The sequence below is a fragment of the Carassius carassius genome, chromosome 38 (assembly GCF_963082965.1).
Source record: "Carassius carassius chromosome 38, fCarCar2.1, whole genome shotgun sequence".
NCBI classification, from domain to species: Eukaryota; Metazoa; Chordata; class Actinopteri; order Cypriniformes; family Cyprinidae; genus Carassius; species Carassius carassius.
Genome location: NC_081792.1, coordinates 26,716,358 through 26,742,489, shown reverse-complemented (window position 1 = coordinate 26,742,489; position 26,132 = coordinate 26,716,358). Strand labels below are relative to the sequence as shown.

Sequence of the window (26,132 nt, the reverse complement as noted above, 5' to 3'; positions counted from 1 at the left end):
CAAATGAAACGGAGAGAGAGAAATATCAACCTCTCTGCACCATCACTTCTTCAGCTACAACTAAGTGAAGCACTGCACAAAGAAAACACATCTGCATCCCCCAGATCAAACCTCACTTTCAACTGCTATCATAAATAATCGTATACATGCAAGACATCGGCGGCTTCCGCTCTCAAAAGTTATAGCAGTTTTGAAATGGAAACAAATCTGAAATATTTTGAAAGGTCACTGCATGCATCATCCCATGTCATCTGTAACAGCATGTGCCATCTCCATCATGATAAAGAATTTAAGTCAGGGCTAGAAAATGAAGGAGAATTTGTCTTTTGTAATCCTCAGACAACCCGGTGAAAAAAGCTTCAGTGAGAGTCCACGGTTTAGCCTTCTTCAAATATTATAAGGAAGAAAGAAATGCATTGTTATATTCACTTATGGTAACAAGACTTGTCAGCTATTCCTTTAACAAGAATTGTAAACCCTTAATACATCATGTAATGGCATTCCTTCAGAAATTCAGAAGAGCTCAATACAAATCTCATCACTGTAAAGTTGGCAGAGTCCACAGTAAATCAGGTAGCAACTTCCAATATGTTAACTTACCCACTTGAGACCAGATCTCCGATTTTAGAAAAATGAAAACGAGCTGGTGCATGTTCAAGTGGTGTTATACTTTAGCAGAGAGCGAGGTGGTAGGAGGTTGTGTCAGACTTTAGGTGTGTTGTGGAATTGGTCCAAAGTGAGTGAAGTGAAGTGAAGTGAAGTGACATTCAGCCAAGTATGGTGACCCATACTCAGAATTTGTGCTCTGCATTTAACCCATCCGAAATGCACACACACAGAGCAGTGAACACACACACACACACTGTGAGCACACACCCAGAGCAGTGGGCAGCCATTTATGCTGCGGCGCCCGGGGAGCAGTTGGGGGTTCAATGCCTTGCTCAAGGGCACCTAAGTCGTGGTATTGAAGGTGGAGAGAGAACTGTACATGCACTCCCCCCACCCACAATTCCTGCCGGCCCGGGACTCGAACTCACAACCTTTCGATTGGGAGTCCAACTCTCTAACCATTAGGCCACGACTTCCCAAAAAAAAAAATAATGGTAAATGGACTGCATTTATATAGCGCTTTCAACAGACCACATGGCCATCCAAAGAGCTTTACAAGTTGCCTCACATTCACCCATTCACACACCGACTGCGGTGTCAGCCATTCAAGGCGCCATCCAGCTCGTCGGGAGCAGCTGGGGTTAGGTGTCTTGCTCAAGGACACCTCGACACTTGGTCAGGTGGAGCCGGGGATTGAACCACCAAGCTTCTGGTTTGTAGACAACCTACATGAACCACTAAGCCACTGCCGCCCCAGGCTTTCCTAATCTCTGCTGAGTGTGTTTGTTTGTCTCTGAATGTCAGAACACCTTCAGGCCAGGAAGACAAAGTTCAAAGCAATGAAGATACACTTTGTATGTGAGTCCAACTGTTAGATAAAACTGACACAGATTTACAGAGCAAATCAAAACAAAGCAGCATGGCAGTCAACAAAACTGTATATTTTGTGTGAAAGTCCCTTTTTGGGGGAAAGGGACAAACTATTGCAAGATAATTATTAAATTAAATGAAAATTATAATCTAACAAATTCATAATACATAATAGAATATAATATCATATAAGATAATATATAAATGAGAATGATTATATATGTGTGTGTTATGGCTGAGAATTTATCAGATTTAAATTAATATATAGTAATATACTGTATAATAAAAATTACATACATGTAATAAAATAGTTGAATTATTACATAATAAAAAAACATTATTTGCATATACACTATTTTAAGACAGTTGCTTGTTTCTTTTGCTAATGTGTGTCAGTAGGAAATTTCATTTTACATTTCCAAACATTATTTTTGCCATTAATTGTAATAATCCAGTGAGATTTTTGTTTGTACAAGGAGTCTGACAGCAGCCAGTGCTCCACACAGAGATCTGATCTCATCATCATCCAATCCGTCTGGAATGACATGAAGAATCAGAAAACACTGAGACAGACTAAATCCCAAAGAACCATGGCAACGTCTCCAAGATGCTACTTGAAAATCTATGTGCAAGTGTACCAAGGACAAAAGCAGTATTGTAGCTTTGTTTGGAAGGTTTCGTCTTATTTTTTTCTGATTCTTCATTTTATTTGTTGGTGAAAATACTAATGTCCTAAGACTTTTGCAATAGCAGTGTAATATATAAATGACAGTATATATATATATATATATATATATATATATATATATATATATATATATATATATATATATATATATATATATATATATATATATATATATATATATATATATATATATATATATATATATATATATATATATATATATATATATATATATATATACACACACACACAATGGGTCACCAGACCTAGAAACATAGATACTTGGTTCTCTGCTGAACTACAATTAGAAATCCAAATTTGCTGTGAAACAACCAAATGATATCCAATGATACAATTTGCATAAAATAAACATACAATAAGCACCACGTTAAAATGTGATCATTGCATTATTGCCATTGTATTTGGACAAAGAAAATACCAAACCCCTGTGAAAATAAAAGGCATCAGAACCACTGATGAAAGTTTCTTACCTCGTTGGTGTTCCAGCGATGTCTCTCCTTGGGCAGGGAGGAGCATTTGGGAAGGCATTCCAGAAGCTTCTTGGGAAGGTAGATTTTCAAATGTCCATGTTCATCTGTGAACGACACAAAAGGGTCTCTTAATATGAAGTGTGAGCAGGATTATTAAAACAAAGTTGTGCTGCTCTCCAGAGTCTAAAACACTGGGAGCTGTTCTTTTTAAATAAAGATCCAATCATTTCTTTGTAAATTACTGAGTTGTTTGAATTCAATGTCACTATTGCTCAAGGGACTCCTTTAAGGAAACTTCCATGCCCAGGTGTTATGATTGTGTTAAAAACCTTTTTTTTTAAATATAAAACTATAAACCAGGCACGAGACCTCAAAGGGGGAGTACTGAGAAAGCAATGAGAAAAAAAAAGAAAAATACCTTAAGATGTTACTGTGAAATGAAAGGGAACATGTTTAGAGTACATGGCGTGCAAAAGGCTTTCATCCAGAAATGTCGTGATTTTGTTTTCATTGAGTTTTTTTATTCTTTTTTTTTTTTTTTTTAAACGCTACTGTTCTTTCTCTCTCTCTCTTCCTTATCACGCCAGAGTGCCTGCTCAAATACATAACAAAATTGGTCAACGGAGCAAAAACATTTCAAGGTTATTGATAACCGTTTGCATCAAGGGCTCAGGCTTCTTAAGGAACTCAATGTTTAGCCCTGTGGGGAAAGGTAGTTCCATATTGCGTGCTGAGCCTGCTTATGAATATAAAAAAAGCTAAGACACTGAAAAAAAAATGAGAATGAGAGACTGACGGAGATTTGTGGAATGTGTCCTCAGTAAAAGACAAGAAAGAAGTAAAAGAGATGTTGCAGATCTGAACCAGATGAAGCCTGCGTGTCCATAGAGACACTGCTTAGCAACCACTCCCACTCTGGCTTTAAGGACAAACAGATAGCCAGAGGAAAAGAGACAAATGAAGAGAGTTAGGATCACTCGTCTGTTCATAGTCTTACACCAGAACCAACGCACACTGTTGTGCTTTACCTGTGCATGAACTTAAACCCACATAACATGTTCAATTCCCTATAGAAATCACCCAAGTGCATCAACATGTCTTTCAAATCACCATTCAAACCAGATCAGATAAATGCAACTGCACCTGAAACATACAGTACTAGATATGAGTATGTAAATGCCAATGCTACTAGCATTGCAAGCTCAATTTCATACGCTGTTGCGTTCCAAAATGTGTCACATTGCAATTCTGCATTCTCAGAGTTACCACAAGGGGCACTAAAGCAGAAATGTCTGTATTTACAGTGACTTTTATTAAGTTGTTGTTGTCTTGCAAGTTTACTTGCTCTTACTAATAGGGCTGGGAATCGATTACGATTCGATAGATAGTTGTAATGAACCAGTTAAAAAAAAAAGATTCAGAGGTTATTTAATGCTTATTTTATGTTAATTATGAGTGCTGCACGACAGAAGAGTTCATGACGTCATCGAGGATCTTGATCTTTTTACCATCTAAAATATTTTAGAATACTAAAATACATATTTTTAAAAAAACATTTCTATCACCCAATGATAATTCTAAAAGAAAACCTCACGAGCATAGATCAGTGGCCGAGAGCAGGACACATAAACCACGAGCTCTATCAGTTATTAATGTTCTGGTTATTTTGTTTCATTGCACAGTTTACTAATATTGTGCAAAGCTTACAGTCAAAGTAAACTTTACCATTCAGCTGAACTGTGCACATTTATTTTAGACACTTCGGTCTTGTTTAATTCATGCGATAAACACATGTCCCTGCTGAGCTGTGGGCTATGACTAATTTCACTGGCAAAGCAGACAAAATTACAATTTACGTATTGTCTTTTTCTTTCTTTTTTTTAACAAATAAAGCTTCATATTATAAGGAGGATACATTCTACGACCTATCCTGCAGTCATCATGGTCAGATTAGGTTCTTTTAATCTAAAAAAAAAAAATTCGAAAACAAATAGCTGGAAGCAGATGTCGCCGGAAGCCAGGCCCATTAAATTTACAAATGGCCGTGCCCACTCTTACAGGAAAAATAATTTGGACGCGATGAACATGAATGTCACAGAAATTAGAAATATTCATATAAAAAAAAATGATAATTCACGACTTTTGATTGCAGACATCATGGCTTGGCAAATCTAGACAGAGTCTGAGACTACCAGGGCATTTTACTCGAAAGAAAGTCGTAAGGAACAGGAGACTTATGCAAAATCGACAGTTGCTCTCCATTCAATTTCACTGGTGTCTAGGAGAAACTGTTGAGTTTGAAAAGATCTCATTTGTGATTTGCCTTTTCATTCAGTGCAGTCTCTCTCTCTCTCATGGCAACAGTTCTGTTGAAATCTAATGACCGTTTCATATTATGAATTGGGAGATCTGTGGCTGTTATGCTTCAGCTAAAGCAAAGATTGAGAAGCAAAACACACAGTACATTCGCATAAGATAATGAATAAATGAGCAGGCTCTTTTGATAAGTTCTGCTCTTTTTCATTCCAAGTAACTCAACCGGGATGCATCATAAAGGAACGAGGCGTTAAGAAACTTATTTACAGGCTAATTAAGACTAGGCTATACTGAATATCCCTTCCTATTCCTATTCCAATTCGTTATTTCTCGTCTCTCCCTTCATCTTAGTCTCTCTCTTTCCCCTTTCAGTACATGTTTTGGCAAAACAAGCAAGCGATTCTGAGGACTGCCATTTAGTCTCATTGTTCTGCATCAAAGTAAGGGGCTTTTAAATTATGCTGACTCTGTGATTAAAATTTGGCTCTAAAGCCACAGTCGTCAGAGTCGGTCTTAAGCGTTTGCTATTCTCTCTTTCACGACCATCTCCCAAGAGTAGCCAATGAGACGCAGAGCTGAGGGAAAAAGGTTTAAAGAAAATGAAAAAACAAAACAAGGCTACGAACACTGCTAATACTCACACAGATATAAATGTGTGAATGTAGGTGGTAGAGAAAGATAGAACAGAATAGAGCACTGTAGACTATTCGCTCCTTCACAATTATAGGTGCACGCAGGTGTACGCGCCCACCATAATTAATTATGAATGTATTAAGATAAATCGCTTCTGCTTCAAACTCTACTAACATATAAAAACACACTCACGCTTGAATCAAACACCAGTCAGCATTCAGTGCACATGCCAAGGTGCCGCACCCGCATGTGGCCCTCGTCTTACTGATGCCAGTCTCTTGATCTGACGGGATCTTTGAAAAACACCCATCAAAACTGCCCTTCAAAGTAATGTCAAGCATAAGAGAGTCTCCCCTAAGCCAGTGATACAGAGGTATTTTATAACTTACCTCTTTATCATCCCACCCTAAAGAGCTCTTTTAAATTTTCCAGAAACTCATATACACCATGTCAGCAGCTGTGAGTTTGGATAAAGTGATGGACAGGCTGAAGTCTTTGACGGGAGGTGCTGGAGGTCACTAAATACAGAATGTTCTATGCTGAAGGAAGTGATGAACGTTACTTCGGCTGAGTGGCGCAAAGGCACAGAGGGATCTCACACTGTCAATAAGCAGCATGTTTGTACAGATCCCGCATGTAGCTTTAAGTGACCCCAATAAAAACAACGACACTGATGGTGAGAGAAAAGCCCTAAAGGCAGTGGCTGAAAAGCAGCTTTATTTTCACTAATAGTGTTTAGATGACAAATGTGAGCTGAAACATGTGGCAGATCTCTTTATCGTTTTTGCAATATATTCATTAAGGTGATAAAACAGTTGGTCAGAACCAGGCATGGATAAACCATGGGCCATTTAAAACTAAACTTTCAAATTTTTTGACAGACAAAACAAGGTATCCATATTTTAGAAATAGAAATTAGAAATGCATGGGTTATAATAAAACTGTATTTTACCCATTACTGCGTTTATGTGTTTTTAAAGTGATTGATATCAAGAACACATGCAATATACAAAAGATTCTTTTTTTTTTAATCCAATTTATTTTTTAAATTCAGTAATGACAGAATTTTTTTAATGAACACAACCGCAGTGTGTGGGCCTCTCAGTTTTTAATCCTCTTGGCACAATACAATCCTGAAGAGGTAAACCGATAAACAGGGTTTATAAAGAATAATCGTTTGTAAAGGTGCCTGCTGAAATGTTTTGACATTTCTCGCACACATCCATAATTAATGCGTTTTAATTGAGCGGACGGATCTAAATGGCAAAATGGGCTAACTGTGCAAAATGAGATCTGTACTTCTAAATCCGCAGAGCCACATTTCTGTTCACCCAAGGCAAGCACAAAGAAGGTCCGTCCTCCTGTATGTTCCCTCTGAGGATTACCGCATATATGCCTTCTTTAATGACTCTGTAAGCATCTATCGTGTGCACGTACATGGGCTGTTCTCTAAACAGATGGAGCTTTGCCACTGCAGTGTAAAAAGTGTTAAAGAATGGACACAAAAACTTTCCACAGCTCATCAGCCCAATGTCACGTTTTAATGAAAGCTGTCTCTTTTTCCATTAAATTATCAGCTCTGACGGGTATTTTCTGTTTGCATTTGTCTTTTCCACTGCACGCCATTTCACCTGTAGTAAGCAGTTTTGCTTCAGATCATGGTGGGGGGTACATTTCCAATGCTCTTTTAGAAACTCTTCAAATTAAGAATGGTGCAATGACAAATGCTATGCGAGCGGCAAATCTGCTTCAGAAGGCAAATTTGGAGCCTGTCTGAATAAGGAGAGGGTGACATTTACAGATTTGATTTTCTCTCTACCTCATCATACGGCAGACACCAACCTACACAAGGGTTGCTGGAGTGTCGGCCATGACTTTTTGATCCCATTTTGGAGAATGTAGGCTTTGGAGGAAACACATTAAACTATCCTGACATGAGCAGAGATTCGAGAAAAACTAGCTTGAATGGACGCAAATGGATGTCAAGTAAATCTAGGGCTTTTCCTGTACAACAAATAAGGACAACTGCAAAGACAACAAATATCTAAAGGAGTGAATGTTATGGAGATCAATTACGTCACTCGTTTCGCCTCTGTTAATGGACCGATTTTGGCCCATCTGTCATATTACAGAGATGTTTCACCACGGACCGCAATCTGGCTCGTGAGAAATGTTCCAGAAAATCAAATCTCATAGCCATGCGCATCTCAAATTAAAATTTTAATAATAATATATATATATATATATATGAAAACATGAATTGCAAACCAGCACACTATAGATGCTACTCATCAACTGATGTTTTTTTTTTTTTTGCCTTAAAATATATACAATAACATGGGGAAAAAGTCAAATCCTCTAGTGAGATGAGGTGTCAGTTAATTATAAAACTTTGTATAATAAAGACTGAAAAATGCTGGGAAAATCAACATTTACAGCTCCCAGTACAGATATTAAGGGGGTGTCTGGGGAAATTTTAGCTTTTTTCCTCCATTTTTTTCAAACAAAATTAATGTGACAGAAATAAGGGCTCATTGCAGTAGTTCCAAGCAGACAGGGAGAAGGATGGGACTGCATGTTAATTCATCAGTAGCACTGGTAAACTTTTCTTCAAGTGGTCTTCCCTCGGCTGCTTTATTGCCACATGAGTTAAAGACAGGCTGGGAAAGAGGGAAGTCTTTTGACTTTCAAGTGAAAGGAGGAAAGGCTTTGATATGAAAGGCAGCATAAGAAAGAAGAACGCAGCAGGGTTGACATGGTCTTTTACCAAGCTGGCATTCCAACCTCCACACTACAAGCATCCTCCATGTCTCTCTCTAGGGACTTGTGCACTGCATGGAAATCAGTGGTATAGTTATCTATATGCTAATTTCCATGGGACAAAAGGTGAATATTCAGACATTGGAGAGTCACACCCACAGTGTCTGGTCAAACACAACACAAATAGGAAGACCGTAATGCAAAAACAACAGATACATGCTTAGATTGCAAAGAGAATGTATGCATTTAACTGAATTATTAAGTTCATGCTGTGATGATGAATTAAGCTAAGGGTTGCCTGACAAATTACCAGCTGTGCTTGATAAGCAACTGCACAAGAGGGATCTACACAAAGTAGGGCTGGACAATCTCAAATGTTGGCAATTTTAAATATTTTTGTTATTTAAATTATTTTTTAAAGGTTTTTTGTATAGATATGAATAGAACAGCTGCTGTTAGAAAAAGTGCATCATTTTTTTCTGCAAAATTAACCATTTAAAACTGAAACAATAATTATCATGATATAATTAGCCTCAATTATACAATACCAAGAATTCTATAAAAGTTTGATATAATGTTTATGCGCCAAAAGTGGAAAGACACTGCGCTACTTATTTGAACTGCTCTACACAGACCATTTATCCACTCGGCTCAAACTAGTGGTGGAAATTATGATTCTTTCTAGAGATTCGTTCACTTTCAGTTCGTTCACCAAAATGATTCGTTCAGATTCGTTCATTGATTCATTCAGTGACCATTTCTTCGTATTGCACAAAGTATGCCAGCAGGTGGCGAAAAAGAGTGTCTTATATGTTATGTCTTAAAGGAGTCATGACCCACAATTTTCACTTTTCCACGAGAATCAATGTATGTTATGATTGCCTAACGATTATACACTGGCCGGGAAGCCGATATTTAAAAGTGAAGCGTTTGTTTACCTCAGGGTTTGTAAAATAGCCCACGTGCACGCGCACTCAAATAGAGATTTTGATTTCTTCCCCGTCTAGACGGGGCAGGATATACCATATATGGACACCGCAGCAGGAAGCTCGCCCTTCCCCTCTCCCCCTCATATTCAGTCGAGAAAGACGCTGGAACTAGTGCACACGTGAGTTGCTCTGTGGTTGACTGCCAGAATCAACATGTAAATGTGTTTTCTCTACCAAGAATGGACCTAGCTATCAGAGACCAGTGGATTAAATTCATTTTTAATGACGCGGTTCCTTCAACCCTTCCACTGGTTTATCATTATGTGTTTGTGCTAAACATTGTACGCCGAAATCCTTCACAAATTTGGGGCAATATCAGGCGAAGTTGGCATCGAAGCTTGGGAAAAGCGCCATTCCAACAAAATTGCCTGCAATTGAAATGGTAAGACTGTGTTTTTATTGCTCTACTGTGTGTAACAAACAGCATAACTGCTAATGCGGCTATTGTATGCTATCGCGTATGTCACTAGACAAATAAACGAAAGACTGGAGGTGAAGTAATTATTTATGTTCCCTGTAAACGAACTGCAAAGACGGACTTTTGACTGCATTATAATGATTTCTTAATTCAGAATATGATCAAGATTGCGTAGGTTGATGTGTTCGGGGAATTTGCCAGTTAATAGTAACATTTAAAGCCCCTTAAATGAATGAAATGACTAGAAAAAAGATTTGTTCATTTTGATGAACGAATTTGAACAAGAGAGTCTGGCGTTGCCAGATTGGGTGTTTTTTCCGCTACATATCAAGGCCGGTTTACGGTGGGTTTTCGCCTGGAAGGCTTTATAGAAATCTGGCATCCTACTGAACGAAGTTAAACTGAGAGAGCGTGGCGTTCACAGACACCAGAATGAACGACTTCACAGTAACGTTCATCAGGCAGTAATGCGGTACGTTCAGTTCAGTCCAAAACATGAACGAGTTCATGAATTATCGTTCAATGAACGCGTCCAGGCACAACTCTGGCAGGAGTATTAGCTTCGAGGTATGGGGAATGGCTGCTAACGTACTTTGCAAAAAACAAATGACTGAGATCATCATGAATTCGATTATTGTTTATTTATTGCCTAACGCTTACATGAGGCCCCGTCTAGTTTGTGTGTGTGTGTGCTCACGTCTTATATTTGTGTGTGTGTGCTGTGCTCACGTCTCATATGAGTAACTTTATGTGCGTAGATAGTTCATATACATGTATGTGTGACTAGTACTTAGTATATATGCAAGCGTGTTTCATATGTGTGCGTGAATGAAGTTTGATTTAAGCACTAAACGGCGCCTCATACTTATACACTGGCCGGGAAGCCGGTCTTGTTCATTCACAACTTGCGCCATGATGTCAGTTTGTAATGATATGCTAAAGCGTTACCTGCGGTGTCAACCCCCCTCCTTCCTGCAACCAATCAACGTGCCCCTCATTTGCATTATTATAATGACCGTCCACGACAGCCAAAATATCGCATCAGATCTCGCGAGACAATAATGCCTACAGAGATAAGGGTCTGAGGAGCTCTGTGTTTATTTTTTTCCACTTTTCTTTTTTAGAAGGGCCTGAAAGACTATAATACAGCAGTAGGTATCCAAGGTAATACGAGGGTATGACTCCTTCAAAGGTCCCATGACATGGATTATTTCCTTTTCTTTAAATGCTTTTTAATATTTCCTTAGGTGTACTTATATTGTTAGTATGATTTTTACATTTAAAATTTAGAAATAAAAAGCATTTTTATATCCTGATAATAGCCCTCTGGCTTGAATGCTCTGTTTGAAGGGGCGTGTCTGCTGTGAGACTCCGAATAAACGACAACTGTTGTGATTGGCTGACATCTTTGCATTTGAAATGCGTATTACATGTGGACCCCTCTCAAATATATTATATATATATATATATATATATATATATATATATATATATATATATATATATATATATAAACACATTTATACTACAGCTGTCGAGATTAACGAATCATGGATTTGTTTATTATATAATTATTTTTTCGATCTTGTCCCATCACATGAAAGGCTGCAGTGATGAGCATTGAGTAGACAGAGTCTGTTTATCGCGTGAATGCAGTGATCTCGTCATTAATGCAACACGTTTTCTCTCACAAAATGCTTTCACCACAACTAACAGCAAACACATTAATACAGTAAGAGCTCCGTTGTGCAGCATAACAGTTTCATTCATTGTAACGGCAGTTTGGGCAAGAGTGCAGATAATATATACTCGGTATGTGTGACAGCTCCGAAAAAAAGGGAGCGTTATTTGATCGCTCTCTGTAGTTAAATCACAATTTAAATAACAGATTTGTTTCATGCTACTAAGAGAAACTAAAAGAAAGTCTGTGTGAACTTGACCTGTTAATGAACACTGTTACTCACTGTTTGTGCCGGTGCTGTCGAATCCATATCATAAAAGTCTGTTTATAACGCCTGTGCTGACATTGCGACTGAATTATATGTAAATATTTGGGCGGGCAAAGCAGAGAAAGGGGAGGTAACATTTCTCTTTACAACGTCACAAAGAGGAGATTCCAGATCAGCCCGTTTGAGCTTCCATTTTCTCAAAGGCAGAGAAAGATAGTAAAATCTCGATTTGCACCGATTAAAATTTGTAGAAACTTGGGGACCACATACATGCTAGGGGAAGTCATATTAATGTTAAAAAACCTCAGAAAGTGACATTTTCATGTCATAGGACCTTTAAGTCAACGAACTCACTTGTCACAAAAATTTATTTGGCTTTATTAAAGTGTATGCATAGTCGCATTCAATATATAAAGTAATTAAGTTGTTCAGATGAACAAAGCACAAGGTTTCCTTGCATAATTAGCATTTTAATTGTTTGGTCAGACAGTTCGTATATTATATATTCACATTCATAAATCGGGGATTAAAAGTGGAGTCCTGTTCTGTATGCTAAATATATAAAAAAACAAGCATATGTGCACACAGTATCTATAACTGCGCTTTGCATTTTGCGAGATTAACATGCTAAATGGCCAACTGACCCGGTTTACTCTCTTTCATTTCGCTCACGAACGAGATTTGTACCAGTTTATTTCAATCACGAATGACATGTATCCGTTCATTTAACTCATTCACGAATATGAATTGTACCAGTTAAGTCATTTCATTCAGGAACGAGATGTACTGTACTAAATTATTCAACTCGTTCACGAACGACATGGGTACCAGTTCAGTCATTTCATTCTCTGGATCTCGTTCAGACTCATGAAACTCGTTCAGTGAAAGGCGTATTCGTTCACTACATTCAACAAATCACATGCTCAGTCACATCTCATACTTGAAGTCTATTGGCTCGAGGTTGAGTAACTCTTTGACAGGATGAAACAGTTCACAACTACCCGGTTCACCGAGCTGCACATGCGCTACTAATAGCGCCGCGCTGTTGTGGAGGGAGGAACTTCAGTGAACGAGAAATATGAGTCAGTGGATTATGTGAACGAGAACGATTCGTTCACCTAAAAGATTCGTTCAAAAAGAACGATTCGTTCACGAACGACACATCACTAGCTCAAACAGTAGCACAGCGCAAGCTAACAATAGCAGATGCGTTTACTCTCTGATAAGTCTCGGTCACACAACCAATAAACAGCTCTGTGAGATCCAGTGTGAAGTGATTGAATTCAGCAAATAACACAAATGACTCTGAAATTTAAACTAGTTTAAAGCCAGATGAAACAGCGCTGACAAACAGTAGAAACACTAACTGCACCATCATATTGTGGAAGAAATGTGGGATATTCATATTGACTTTTATTTAGGGATGCATGATATTATTGGACCAATATCAGAATCAGCCGATGATGGCTTTAAATGTAAATATCGGCATAAGCCGATATGAAAAATTATGCCAATATGTCTTGCCGATAAGAGGAATACATTAACTCACATGTGCTCAGGGTGTGCTAGCGATTAAATCACATCAGCAGTGTGGCTCATTCTTGAAGCAAACTTTGCCTGAATGATGATTAGATTAACTGCATTTGTTTTGGATCGCTACATTTACACTGAGTATGCACGTACAACGTACGTAGAATGCATTTGGTGTATGATAGAGTAAACCGTAATAGCACATGCAGCGGCAGCCTCCCCCAGGTCCTAACGCCCACTCAGTAAACGGTTTTAATTCCATAGGGGGCACTACTAATACTTCCAATAAAATGAAGCAAAATCCACAATAATATTAAGTAATTACTGATTAAAAAAAGCAGTAATTGATGCCATAAAATCACGAGTTTGTTTTGATTTAAAAAAGGTCAGAAGCTTACATGACAAAAAAAAAAAATCACAAACATGACATGACATTAATGTGTAATATATTATATATTTTTAAACAATTTTGAGCTCTAAAAGATGTGAAGTGTGATTAATATATAGTTTATTTATAGTTATTTTCAAATCTTCAATGGAGAGTCATTATAAAATAACTTTATTATTGTTTAATTATAACAAATAATTTCTAGTTAAAAACTAACCAAAATTTAAATTAGATATCGGTATTGGCTATCGGCTAAAATGAGTTTAAAATTATCGCATATCGGATATCAGCAAAAAATCCAATATCGTGCATCCCTAATTTTATTATATTATTAATGTAGACGTATTAAATGTATTAAAGGAATTATTGTACATAATTACAGTATTTTTTTGTGATTAAGCTATAGTTTACATTTATACTACATATATTTAGATTACAGTTTTTATTACAAACAGGCCTACCTAGAAACCACAGTTACATTTTTACCATGGTATTGAGGTGCTATATGTGTGGTTTTAACTGTCATAATAGGTTTGTTGTTGGCGGCTGTACTGCGTTTGAGCTCCGTCACTATATTCTTTTCATTGACTATTTTTAACTCAAAAAACAATTGTATACATCATCGTTTCCGTTTATATAACGTGTGAATATATCCTCTATTGTATTCTACAACAAAAACAATCAGAGCGCCTCGCTATCACTAGTTTTATTTTGATCTCCCGGGTCCGCTATTAGCTTTTAGCCCGTTAGCATCAGCGGCGTGGTTGCAGCTAACTGCGCTAACATTGCTAATACTCTATTCACACACATTACCACTGCTGTACTCACTGTTACTTGCTTTAATGGCGGATGAATGTCTCCACTCTGTGCAGCTCGAGCTCGAGGCCGTGGGAAAGCAGATTCGCGACCTGGAGGTGAGGCAGGCCCAGCTGAGAGAGCAGAGAACCGCGCTGGAATCATCCCGGGCTGACGCTCACAAGTCCGGGGTAAGTATACAGCGATCTGTTAACAGTCCCACCACGTCTACTCCGTGTGTTTCTCTGCACAGGCCTGGTGCACCCAGGACGCGATCTTCCCAGATGTCCTTCACTGCGACGCCGGGACACCACGGACCCTGGGTGCATCCACAGCGGAGGACGCGAGCCGGGTCCCGGGCGACGACTTCTCCCCCTCCTGCCTTCGACATCTCCATCCGGAACCGTTTCGCTCCCCTCCGCGAGACAGGACGCGACGCTGTGATCATCGGAGACTCCATCGTCCGACACGTAAGTGCTACGTTAGCCGAAGGTAAAGTGCACACTCATTGTTTGCCTGGTGCTCGTGTTCTCGATGTTTCTGCGCAGATACCCGCGATCCTGAAGGTCGACGAGAGCCCCAGAGCGGTCGTGCTTCACGCCGGGGTTAACGACACCACGCTGCGGCAGACGGAGACGCTGAAGAGGGACTTCAGCAGCCTGATCGAGACGGTTCGCAGCACGACGCCCGCGGCGACGATCGTCGTGTCAGGACCACTGCCCACGTATCGACGAGGACACGAAAGGTTCAGTAGACTTTTTGCTTTAAATGAATGGTTGTTGTCATGGTGTAAAGAACAGAAACTGCTATTTGTTAATAATTGGAATCTTTTCTGGGAGCGTCCTAGGCTGTTTCGCGCTGATGGATTACACCCCAGCAGAATCGGAGCGGAGCTGCTCTCTGACAACATCTCCAGGACACTTCGCTCCATGTGACTAGTAAGACAATTCTCTAATAACTATTATGATGAGTTTTGTTCCACCCGCTTAAATGATAAAAGTACTTGTGCTGTAAAAACTATTAAGACTGTGTCTGTTCCCCGGATAGTGAGGTCAAAATATAATGTAGGATCTAGAAAAAATCTTATCGTAATTAAACCAGAAAAATGTAAAGTAAATGAACAAAAACAATTTTTAAAGTTTGGGCTCATAAATATTAGATCACTCACACCCAAAGCAGTTATTGTAAATGAAATGATCACAGAAAATAGTTTTGATGTACTCTGCTTGACTGAAACCTGGCTAAAACCAAATGATTATTTTGGTCTAAATGAGTCTACTCCACCAAACTACTGTTATAAGCATGAGCCCCGTCAGACTGGTCGTGGAGGAGGTGTTGCAACAATATATAGTGATATTCTCAATGTTACCCAGAAAACAGGATACAGGTTTAACTCTTTTGAAATACTTCTGCTAAATGTTACACTGTCAGACATGCAAAAGAAATCTAATGTATCTCTTGCTCTGGCTACTCTGTATAGACCACCAGGGCCGTATACAGAATTCCTAAAAGAATTTGCAGATTTCCTCTCAGACCTTCTAGTTACAGTTGATAAGGCGCTAATCATGGGAGATTTTAATATTCACGTTGATAATGCAAATGATACATTAGGACTTGCGTTTACTGACCTAATAAACTCCTTTGGAGTCAAGCAAAATGTCACCGGGCCCACTCATCGTTTTAATCATACACTAGATCTAATTATATCGCATGGAATCGATCTTACTGCTATAGATATTGTACCCCAATGTGATGATATTACAGACCATTTCCTTGTATCGTGCATGCTGCGTATAACTGATATTAACTATATGTCTCAGCGTTACCGTCTGGGCAGAACTATTGTTCCAGCCACCAAAGACAGATTCGCAAATAACCTGCCTGATCTATCTCAACTGCTATTTGTACCCAAAAATACACATGAATTAGACGAAATTACTGACAACATGGGCACTATTTTCTCTAATACATTAGAAGCTGTTGCCCCCATCAAATTGAAAAAGGTTAGAGAAAAACGTACTGTGCCATGGTATAACAGTAATACTCACTTTCTCAAGAAAGTAACTCGTAGTCTTGAACGCAAATGGAGAAAAACTAACTTGGAAGTTTTTAAAATTGCATGGAAAAACAGTATGTCCAGCTATAGACAGGCTCTAAAAACTGCTAGGGCAGAGCATATCCACAAACTCATTGAAAATAACCAAAACAATCCAAGGTTTTTATTTAGCACAGTGGCTAAATTAACAAATTACCAGACGCCACCTGATTCAAATATTCCACCAACGTTAAATAGTAATGACTTTATGAATTTCTTCACTGATAAAATAGATAACATTAGAAATACAATAGCGAATGTAGATTCTACAGCGTCTAACACTTCAGTTTCATCCATCGCACCCAAAGATAAACTGCAGTGCTTTACAAATATAGGACAGGAAGAGCTAAATAAACTTATCACTGTATCTAAACCAACAACATGTTTATTAGATCCTGTACCCACTAAATTACTAAAAGAGCTGTTACCTGTAGCCGAAGAACCGCTTCTCAATATCATTAACTCGTCGTTATCTTTAGGTCACGTCCCAAAACCATTCAAGCTGGCGGTTATCAAGCCTCTTATTAAGAAACCAAAACTAGATCCTAGTGTACTGGCAAATTATAGGCCTATTTCAAATCTTCCATTTATGTCTAAAATTTTAGAAAAAGTTGTGTCTGCTCAATTGAGCACCTTCCTGCATAAAAATGATCTGTATGAAGAATTTCAGTCAGGTTTTAGGCCCCACCATAGCACAGAAACTGCACTTGTTAAAATTACAAATGACCTGCTTCTTGCGTCAGATCAAGGCTGCATCTCATTTCTAGTCTTACTTGATCTTAGTGCTGCGTTCGACACCATAGATCATGACATACTCATAGATCGATTACAAAACTATACAGGTATTCAAGGGCAGGCTCTAAGATGGTTTAGATCCTACCTGTCCGATCGCTACCATTTTGTTTACTTAAATGGGGTGTCATCTCATTTATCATCAGTAAAATATGGAGTGCCACAAGGATCCGTCCTAGGTCCCCTTCTATTTTCAATATACATGTTGCCCCTTGGTAATATTATTAGAAAATACGGAATAAGCTTCCACTGTTATGCTGATGATACTCAGCTATATATTTCAACGAGACCAGATGAAACTTCCCAATTATCTAAGCTAACAGAGTGTGTTAAAAATGTAAAAGATTGGATGACAAATAATTTTCTCCAATTAAATTCGGATAAGACAGAGATATTAATTATTGGACCAAAAAAACACCACACAGAATCTTGTAGATTACAATCTGCAACTAGACGGATGTACTGTTACTTCCTCTACAGTCAGAAATCTGGGTGTTATATTAGACAGCAATTTGTCTTTTGAAAATCATATTTCCAATGTTACAAAAACTGCATTCTTCCATCTTAGAAACATTGCCAAGCTACGAAACATGTTATCTGTTTCTGATGCAGAAAAGCTAGTTCATGCATTCATGACCTCTAGACTGGACTATTGTAATGCACTTCTAGGTGGTTGTCCTGCTTCGTCAATAAACAAGCTACAGGTAGTCCAAAATGCAGCAGCTAGAGTCCTTACCAGGTCAAGAAAATATGATCATATTACCCCAATTTTACAGTCTCTGCACTGGCTACCTATTAAGTTCCGTATCTGTTACAAATTATCATTACTTACCTATAAGGCCTTAAATGGTTTAGCTCCTGCGTACCTAACTAGCCTTCTACCACGCTACAACCCATCACGCACCCTAAGGTCACAAAACGCTGGACTTTTGGTAGTTCCTAGGATAGCAAAGTCCACTAAAGGAGGTAGAGCTTTTTCACATTTGGCTCCCAAACTCTGGAATAGCCTTCCTGATAATGTTCGGGGTTCAGACACACTCTCTCTGTTTAAATCTAGATTAAAAACGCATCTCTTTCGCCAAGCATTCGAATAATGTATCTCTTAAATTGTGAGTGTAGTTGCATCTGCATTTTTATTCTTTAGCTTGGGTTAAACTAATTTTACTTTGTTGGATCAGCAGCTATGCTAATGATGTCTCTATCTTGTTTCTATGTTTTGCCACGGGATTTACATCCCGTGGTAACTAGGATTTACACAAGCTCCAGTCTGGATCCAGAACACCTGAGAAGAGATGATGCTGACCCTCAGAGGACCCCAGATGATCCTAACCTTGAATCAACAAACAGAACTAACAATTATTGCTACATGTGTGACTGCATCATATAATTACTATTAATTAATAATATTGATAGTTCATCATCTAGCTGACTACGTCTTGTATTATTATTATTATTTTTATTTTTCTAAAATCCTGTCAAACGTGCACAAACTACTAGCTACTACTAAATATTGTAGAAACATAATTTTCTGTAAAGTTGCTTTGTAACGATTTGTATTGTAAAAAGCGCTATACAAATAAACTTGAATTGAATTGAATAATCAAAATGTACAATACTATGGTAGACAAATGGTTTTAATAAAAAATCTTTCTACAAATTTCACTTAGGAGCAAAAATCTCCCTTTAAACTTAAATAAAAATGTAAATTTTATTTGTGATAATTATCTCAATCAACTGATATGAAAAATGTCCTCGTGATAATTATTTTGGCCATATCATCCAGCCCTAGGTTAAACAATATAGTGATGATTTACTGCTTTTTACAAAAAAGGTACCAATATAAAAATATGAAAACGATACAAAATGCACAGTCTTCCTACAAAAAGTTGTGATTGTTGTAACAGAGTTGTCAATCCAGAAACTTTGCAGTGTGTAGCTACATAGTAGCAAGTGAAATAAAACTTTCATTCAAATTGTGAATGGGTTACAAAGCGAGCAAAGAGAGCTTCCTTTATAATCACTGAAGCTGTCAATCACTTCAGCACGACTTCCCTGACTGAGCCCTGCTCTTTTGCAAAAACACCCATTATAATCCATAAATTTGTAAATACCGTGAAATTAATCTCTATTTATATTGTGTTTGATGAAGAAAAACTTGATATTGAGTAATGCCATTTCGTTTGCATGCTCATCAGTGAGTAAAAATAAACATTTGATACTTTTTACAGAGTACTTGGCCATATACCCATGGAAGAGTCTGCAAGCAGCGGTCTATCTCCATCAAAAAAGGATTTGAAATTGGCTTACGTAACTTTACTAAAATATTCCCTAGTTTTATATCGTCAGCAAAATTAATTGAAATCTTATTCTATGTACTGCCCAGCCCTAACCAAGAGCATCTCTTTCTGACTCTTTGACCCCCCCAAAAACAGAGCTAGACTCCTTTGGGCTAAATCAACCTCAGACTAACTGTAGTTAATAAATCCACCAGCAGATAAAATGTCACATTCTGCTGTGTGTATGAGAGGCGAGATCTTTTTCTGTATGCAATGAAATTTCGATTGAATTAGCAATGACTTAAAGGGTTGGACCATGTCAGTCAAACTGATTTAGCATCTACTGAAGCACCTCAAGGTCACGGAGCTCAGAGCCAGGCCTCATCCAGAGAGAGTCTGCAGTGTGAACGCTTTAAAGCAGGGGGCCTGGAGAGATTCTTCTGCGAATCTGAGGAAAAGTTGAGAAGGAGGGCTGCCGTGACCCCCGGCACCGGTCCTCCTCCTCGAACCCCTTTGAGCGAGAAAATGCGAATCTTGGTGCTGATCTGGGGTTTAACGGCTCATCTTTAAAAGGCCTGGCAGTGAAGAGCTGTTTTACTGTATCTGTCATGGCAGCTTGAGCAAGCATCGCTTCAGAGAAAGGCGCAAAGCTTTTTTTAGGATGGGATAAAGACGGCTAACAAAAACAGATCTGGAATCGATAGTGTCCTTTTGCTTTTGTGCCATAATGATAAGATACCTTTTCTTTACTCACTTCCCTTTTTTCCCCGTTATTTGTGTTTCACTAGCACCAAGGATGATGTTGACTGAATTCTGATCAACTCTGGACCACATTTTATGCAATGCTTAGTCACAGCTAATAACACTCATATAAAGCTTTTTGACAGGATGATTGTGTGATCATGATCCTCATCATAAAAGCTACAGTGACAGAGTGGACATAAAGAAGGGAAGATGAGGATATAAGAACGAAAAGGGAGGATGACAAATCTATCTCCCCCCCCACAGGGAAACGGCCTGACAATGATTCACATTTCCTCTTAACAGAGAATAATGTGCCGTCCTAAAGCCATTAAAGGAAACTTGTGTCCGGCCAGAGCCATGACATCATTTGGCACGCTGTTTTACCACCTTTTCTGATTTAAATGGGATCTGGGTCCAACTGGTCAGTTTCAATTTCACTCGCCCTTCCTGCTCCAAGATCAATACCAATCAAAGAAGTGATTGCTCTATTGTTCTGCTTAATACTACAGCTCCTCACTGGCTCCGGGCCTTCATCACTATCAGCGGCCACATCTGCGCCATTCAATAGATCATTCGCCAGATAGCTATCTGGCATTTGGCTAATGAAGATTGTTTATAGATAAGAGGTTCTAAAAATGCAAAGCTTTTCTGTGCTTTTTACACATTAAAAAGCAGAATTAATGTCACCTCTCCATGTTGGAGCGGTGTTTTGATGGATTTTGGAAAGCTGCAACTACTCACGCTTGTCGTTTTTTGTTAGTTCATTAATTCCTCTGGTAAAAGTCCAAGGGATGTATAAACAAAAATTCTTAAGGGAATTAAACTGAATTTTCTTCACTTTCTGTAATTTTCTTTAAAAATCATATAACGTATTCTTGTAATAATGTTCTTAAATTAGAAAGCAAGAAAATAATTAAATAATCTGGAATTAATATTTTGAAAAAAAAAATGTTTTGTGAATCTGGTTCTTAAAATAATCTGAATAATGCTGCACAGAACTTTATAGAGCTAACGGATATTTATTCAATGTTTATTTCAAATGCCTATTCAGTCTAATATTACCATCTATATTTAGGTCACTGACTGTGCACAAGATTGACATACAGTAGGTTTTAATAATACAATACATCTTTGATTTAAAAATTACTGAGCCTACTGTTTCTACAGAAACACAATATAAATATTCACATGAAAATATGCAAATATGTAATAATACACTCCAACACGCTTACCATTCTGAGGCATATTATAAATGAAGTGATAACAAAACATATGCTTCTGACATGAATTATAAAACACAAGCAGGTCCTATAAACAGCACACAAATTGGCAAACACCAGCTTGAACCATTTTCTTACACCTGGACGCATAAAACCAACATGCAAATCCATGCAACACTGACTAACGAAAGGCATTCAGAGATATAAACAAGACAGAGGATATGAGAATGCTCAAATACACATGGACTCAATCATGCAAATGAGTGTATGAATACAAATGGATAAAGAGTTGAGCTATGCATACAAAATGCACTTTAGAGTTCTGGCAAACAATTTGGTCTTCTTTTCTGGCCTGCAACCCCTTACAATCTAGGTGCGATTTTGTCACTGGTCTTCATAAACAAGAAGGTCAGCTCCATTTAAACCAGCTGGACCTAAAAGAAAGCACTGGCTTGGTCATGACTTACTCCCTAAGACAAGTAAAGCAAATGTGCGCTGGCAAACACGGATGAGGCATGGTTCTTATGAAGAGTGACATAATCATCCGCCAAGTGGAGCGTCACCGGACGCCCGTTACGCTAGCGCTTGGCACAATTACCGCCAACTGTTTTGATAGCGAGAGATGTTACACAAGCAAAGAGCTCAAACTCCTCCAAGACAGGAGGCTGATTCTGCGATAACCTCACTTTCGTGTCTGGGCATCCCAGGAGACCAGAATCTCTCTCTGTTCTCTTCTTTGGTTGAGCAGTTCAGTCAACTGTTTGCATCTCTACAACAAGAACAAAACCTCTCATTATTTGCAGGATCTCAATTAAATTTGATCTTAGCCAATTTAAACAAGATCTGTACAGCAGCAACTTCTCTGTTAATTGCTAGGGTGGTTTTTTGTTGTTGTTGTTGTTGTTGTTTTTAATAAAGCCTTGGCTGATAAAACACTGAAGACACGGATTACTGCGTTTGTGACAAGAAGGGAAATTAATGCACTGTCATCCTTCCACTGAAGTAAGTCAATGGATGATTCTCCTTGGGTCTCCCGAGGCTAACTGCTTCTTGTCTAGTGACTCTTGTCCCAGAAAATATGCAACACCATGAAAAAAAATCTGCAAATTCATGTGATACCACAACACTCATGAACTGAACACACACTAAAAGAATTAAAAAAAAAAAACGGCACATTTACACATATTCTAAAGAGACTGGGTGATGTGCAATGTGGCTGCCTTAATAAGTGGGTGTAGTTCATCTGGGGATTTCCACTGGTGGAGTAAAAAAGGCTACACTGGACAATAGGGAAGATGATGGGGGGGGGGGGTGCAGCAGACCTGGATTCCTCCCAATTAGCTTACTTTGACATTCTGGTTCTCTCCCAGTTGGCTCCCAAAGCTTTTCTTGGCTCAATAAAGCAAAAGAATAAGGCTGAAATGGGGTCCATGAAGAGGGCTGTCTGGACTGGATCTCCTTTTATCCTCACATTTCGACATGTCCAGGGATTCAAGGCTCACAAGCAACGTCTGCTCCTGCGTAATAAGAACCAGAGGCCCATTTCTTTTGAAAATCAACATGTTACCTAATCAAAGGATTACCAAAGAGTGACTTAAGCCCTTAATGCTACTGTTAAACCACTAACGTGACTAGACATGGCTGAGACGTATATCCCTCCAGCAGCTAATAATGATGTTAGCCTGCTACAACTGGGCAGCAGAACTTCTGCCACTTGTCCATGTCGGAGTGTCTTCATTAAGTGAGTGTCTCTTCGAAACAGCCTTGATCACTTAGTGAAATCACTGAGAATGACTGGAGAGAGGGAGAAGCACAACAAGAACTCTACAATGGGGAATCAGGAGGTGAACACACCCTCATCCCCACCCACGCAAGCCAACGCCTGGGCTCTGCTCAAAGAGCGCCATGCATTGATTAGCCATGACAACGAGCTGCTGCTTCCAAAAATATGCTGCTCGTTCCGGAGCAACACGGCCATGCATGAATAAACATCATCAGTAATGGAGCTGAATGAAAATGAGACGTTGGCCTTTTTTAAGCTGATCTATCAAGAACGGCCTCTCCCTCCCGACTCCCTGCACTAAAAGTCACCTGCTAGCTGAACGCTGTCTTATTACAAATTGCTTTGATAGAATTTGCTAAGCTCTTGAACCTGGTAAACACACCAGGAAAACAACCATTATTGTGCTGAAAGCAAGGTTTTAGATCATATGCTCTAGAGAGTTGTAATAATTTGATCTTTCTCTGGTTTGGGCTCTGGTAATACTATAAAAACACTCTTGATGAACTATACCAGCTGCGGGAATGAGATTATACAGTATGTAAACGAATGGGCAGAAAAGATGAACAGCACTTCATAACATTGTCATGTTTTGAGGGATGCAGTAGAAAAGGAAGCCAGCTCTCTTACTGTTGTTGTCTGTGTCATCGCTGACACTCTTAGGAGGAACATGGCCAGTGTAACCGACAGCGGTTCTGTACATTCGATCCGGATTACGTATTTTCTTCAGTCCTACAGGGGACACAGTGGGGGAGGGAACAGTGAGGGGAGAAGGTCTGTGGGTACAAAAGTACAAAGTCCTCTAAATTGTATTCATGCAGAGGTCATTAAATGCTTTTATTTGCGCCTTCTGAATGATCCCGGCATATTATGATATGACGTTGCGCTAAAGTTTTGCCCTGCTCTGACTGATAGGTTCATGCACTAGAAGTCAAAAGCTCATTTTGGGTTCATTTTAAGTGCAAGAAAAATATCTGCCATCACACTTGGCTCTGTGAATCTATGGGAGATTTTCCAACATCCATGTATTGCATGCAAGATGTACATAGGTGTGCAATCAACTAGGCTGGCGAGGAGCTAAATCTACACGTTGAATCATACCATGATGTGGTTCTACTAATTTCTGTGGCTTAGTGGATTCTAAAATGCACTTGGCAGGGGAAAAAAAGTGCTTTTGAGCATGGATGCACAACATTAGAGTGAAACTAAGAATAAACACCCTGCTCATTAATTGGATAATTCATCCAAAACTCCATCCATTTATCCATTTCCCAGCCTCAAGTCAGTCAAAACTGTTTCTCATACTCTGAAATAAATGAAAAAAAAATGTTGGTAACCAAATATTTTTGTTACCATTGATTCATTTTCATTATAGGGAAAAAACCATGTAGTTTCAGACATTTTGCAAAATGTCTTTTTTTAAATATTCCACAGACGAAATCAAGTCACATTCAGAATGCCATGAGGGTGAGTAAATTGTTATTATTATTTCCTTTTTTTGGTGAACTATGCCTTTAAGCAAACAGCAAAGTCTGGCACTTTACGGAACACATACAAAGAGACATAAAACACATGCAAATTACTGGAACAAAAATCTAAATAGCTAAACCATCCAACTCTATAATTTCCCCCTGTTGTCACCTACAGTAAACATTGGTTAACATAGCAGTTGATTTTCAAATTTACACTAACAATGATGGCCAAGGATTTAGTACCGGAAGCACTGGTAAACTAGACACTTTGTGTCCTCTCCTTCTAGTTGACTAATCATTCCATACAGTCAATAATTTAGAAAGGGTCTATCAAGTCAAATGAAACTTCTTCAGACAGAAAAAGTAAAAGTGGGTGACACAGCAACAAAAAACTCAGCTTACTGTGCTAATTTAGTCAGGCAAAACATCAGAGAGGCTAGATAAATTCTACACAACCCAATCTGAACAGCCAGTAGTATCAGTTGTATTTTTTTAATGCATTGCCAAACTGATCAGGAAACCCCAGAAGTTTACTTTTAAGCAAAACCACACAGTGAAACATTATTTTCTGATAAACTGACATCTGATGAGCACCCAAATATGTACAATTGAGCTTAAACAGACTGAGGTTCTTGGCAAAAAACAGGTAAGTTAAAGCATGTATGTGAGTAAAATACAAAATAACCATGGAGAAAGATGGAGAAAGAGATGCTCATTCACTTTCTACACAAATAAATATTCCACAACATGACTTTCAAAACATCTAAAAGCTGATGGGGTAGTGAGAGGTGCAAACTTTGTATATAAAAAGCCATCATTGTGTTGGCAAGAGCCACTGGAGGATACGCTTCCTGTGTGGAGGAAGAGAATAGAAGTGATCCAGGAAGCTGGCAAGAGCAAAGACTGTCAGATACAAATGCGTGACACAGTTTTAGGCTGTATAGGTCAAAAGAGGCAATGTTTTCCCCTGTTCTGTGGCAGCTCAAATGGGTAAAAATAGCCTAGAATCCTTCTGTCCCCAAACTTACATTACATTATGACACATTTTTCTTTCTAAGAAGTAGAGCAAGAGCAAAGTGTTACCTGACTAGACTTGCACAGATAAACATGCATGATGAAACAAGGAAAGGTAATACCTTTTTCTGGCCAGGTCATCTCTCGGCAATAGCAAAAATGAAGATATCCACCAAAAACCAGGAAACACAACCGTTCTAAAGCTTATAGATCCGAAGTAGTGTGTCATTAATATTTTCTAGAAGACAATTCTATAGTTCACTAGAGAACAGCACATGTGCACACTACTGTCCCACACAGACA

The 26,132-nt window shown here is 38.6% G+C and overlaps 1 protein-coding gene across 10 annotated transcripts in view; it reads right to left on the bottom strand.

Moving 5' to 3' along the window:
• The window catches only part of LOC132119677 (calmodulin-binding transcription activator 1-like), a 304,884-nt gene that overhangs the window by 277,037 nt on the left and 1,715 nt on the right, over nt 1-26,132 (bottom strand). For 9 of the 10 annotated variants that reach the window (XM_059529841.1, XM_059529842.1, XM_059529843.1 and 6 more), the window contains exons 2-3: nt 23,974-24,075; nt 2,659-2,762 (exon numbers count right to left, since the gene is read on the bottom strand). In XM_059529841.1, the coding sequence (XP_059385824.1) occupies nt 2,659-2,762; nt 23,974-24,075 (206 nt within the window). The remainder of the gene's footprint in view (nt 1-2,658; nt 2,763-23,973; nt 24,076-26,132) is intronic. The other variant, XM_059529847.1, reaches the window with a different exon arrangement.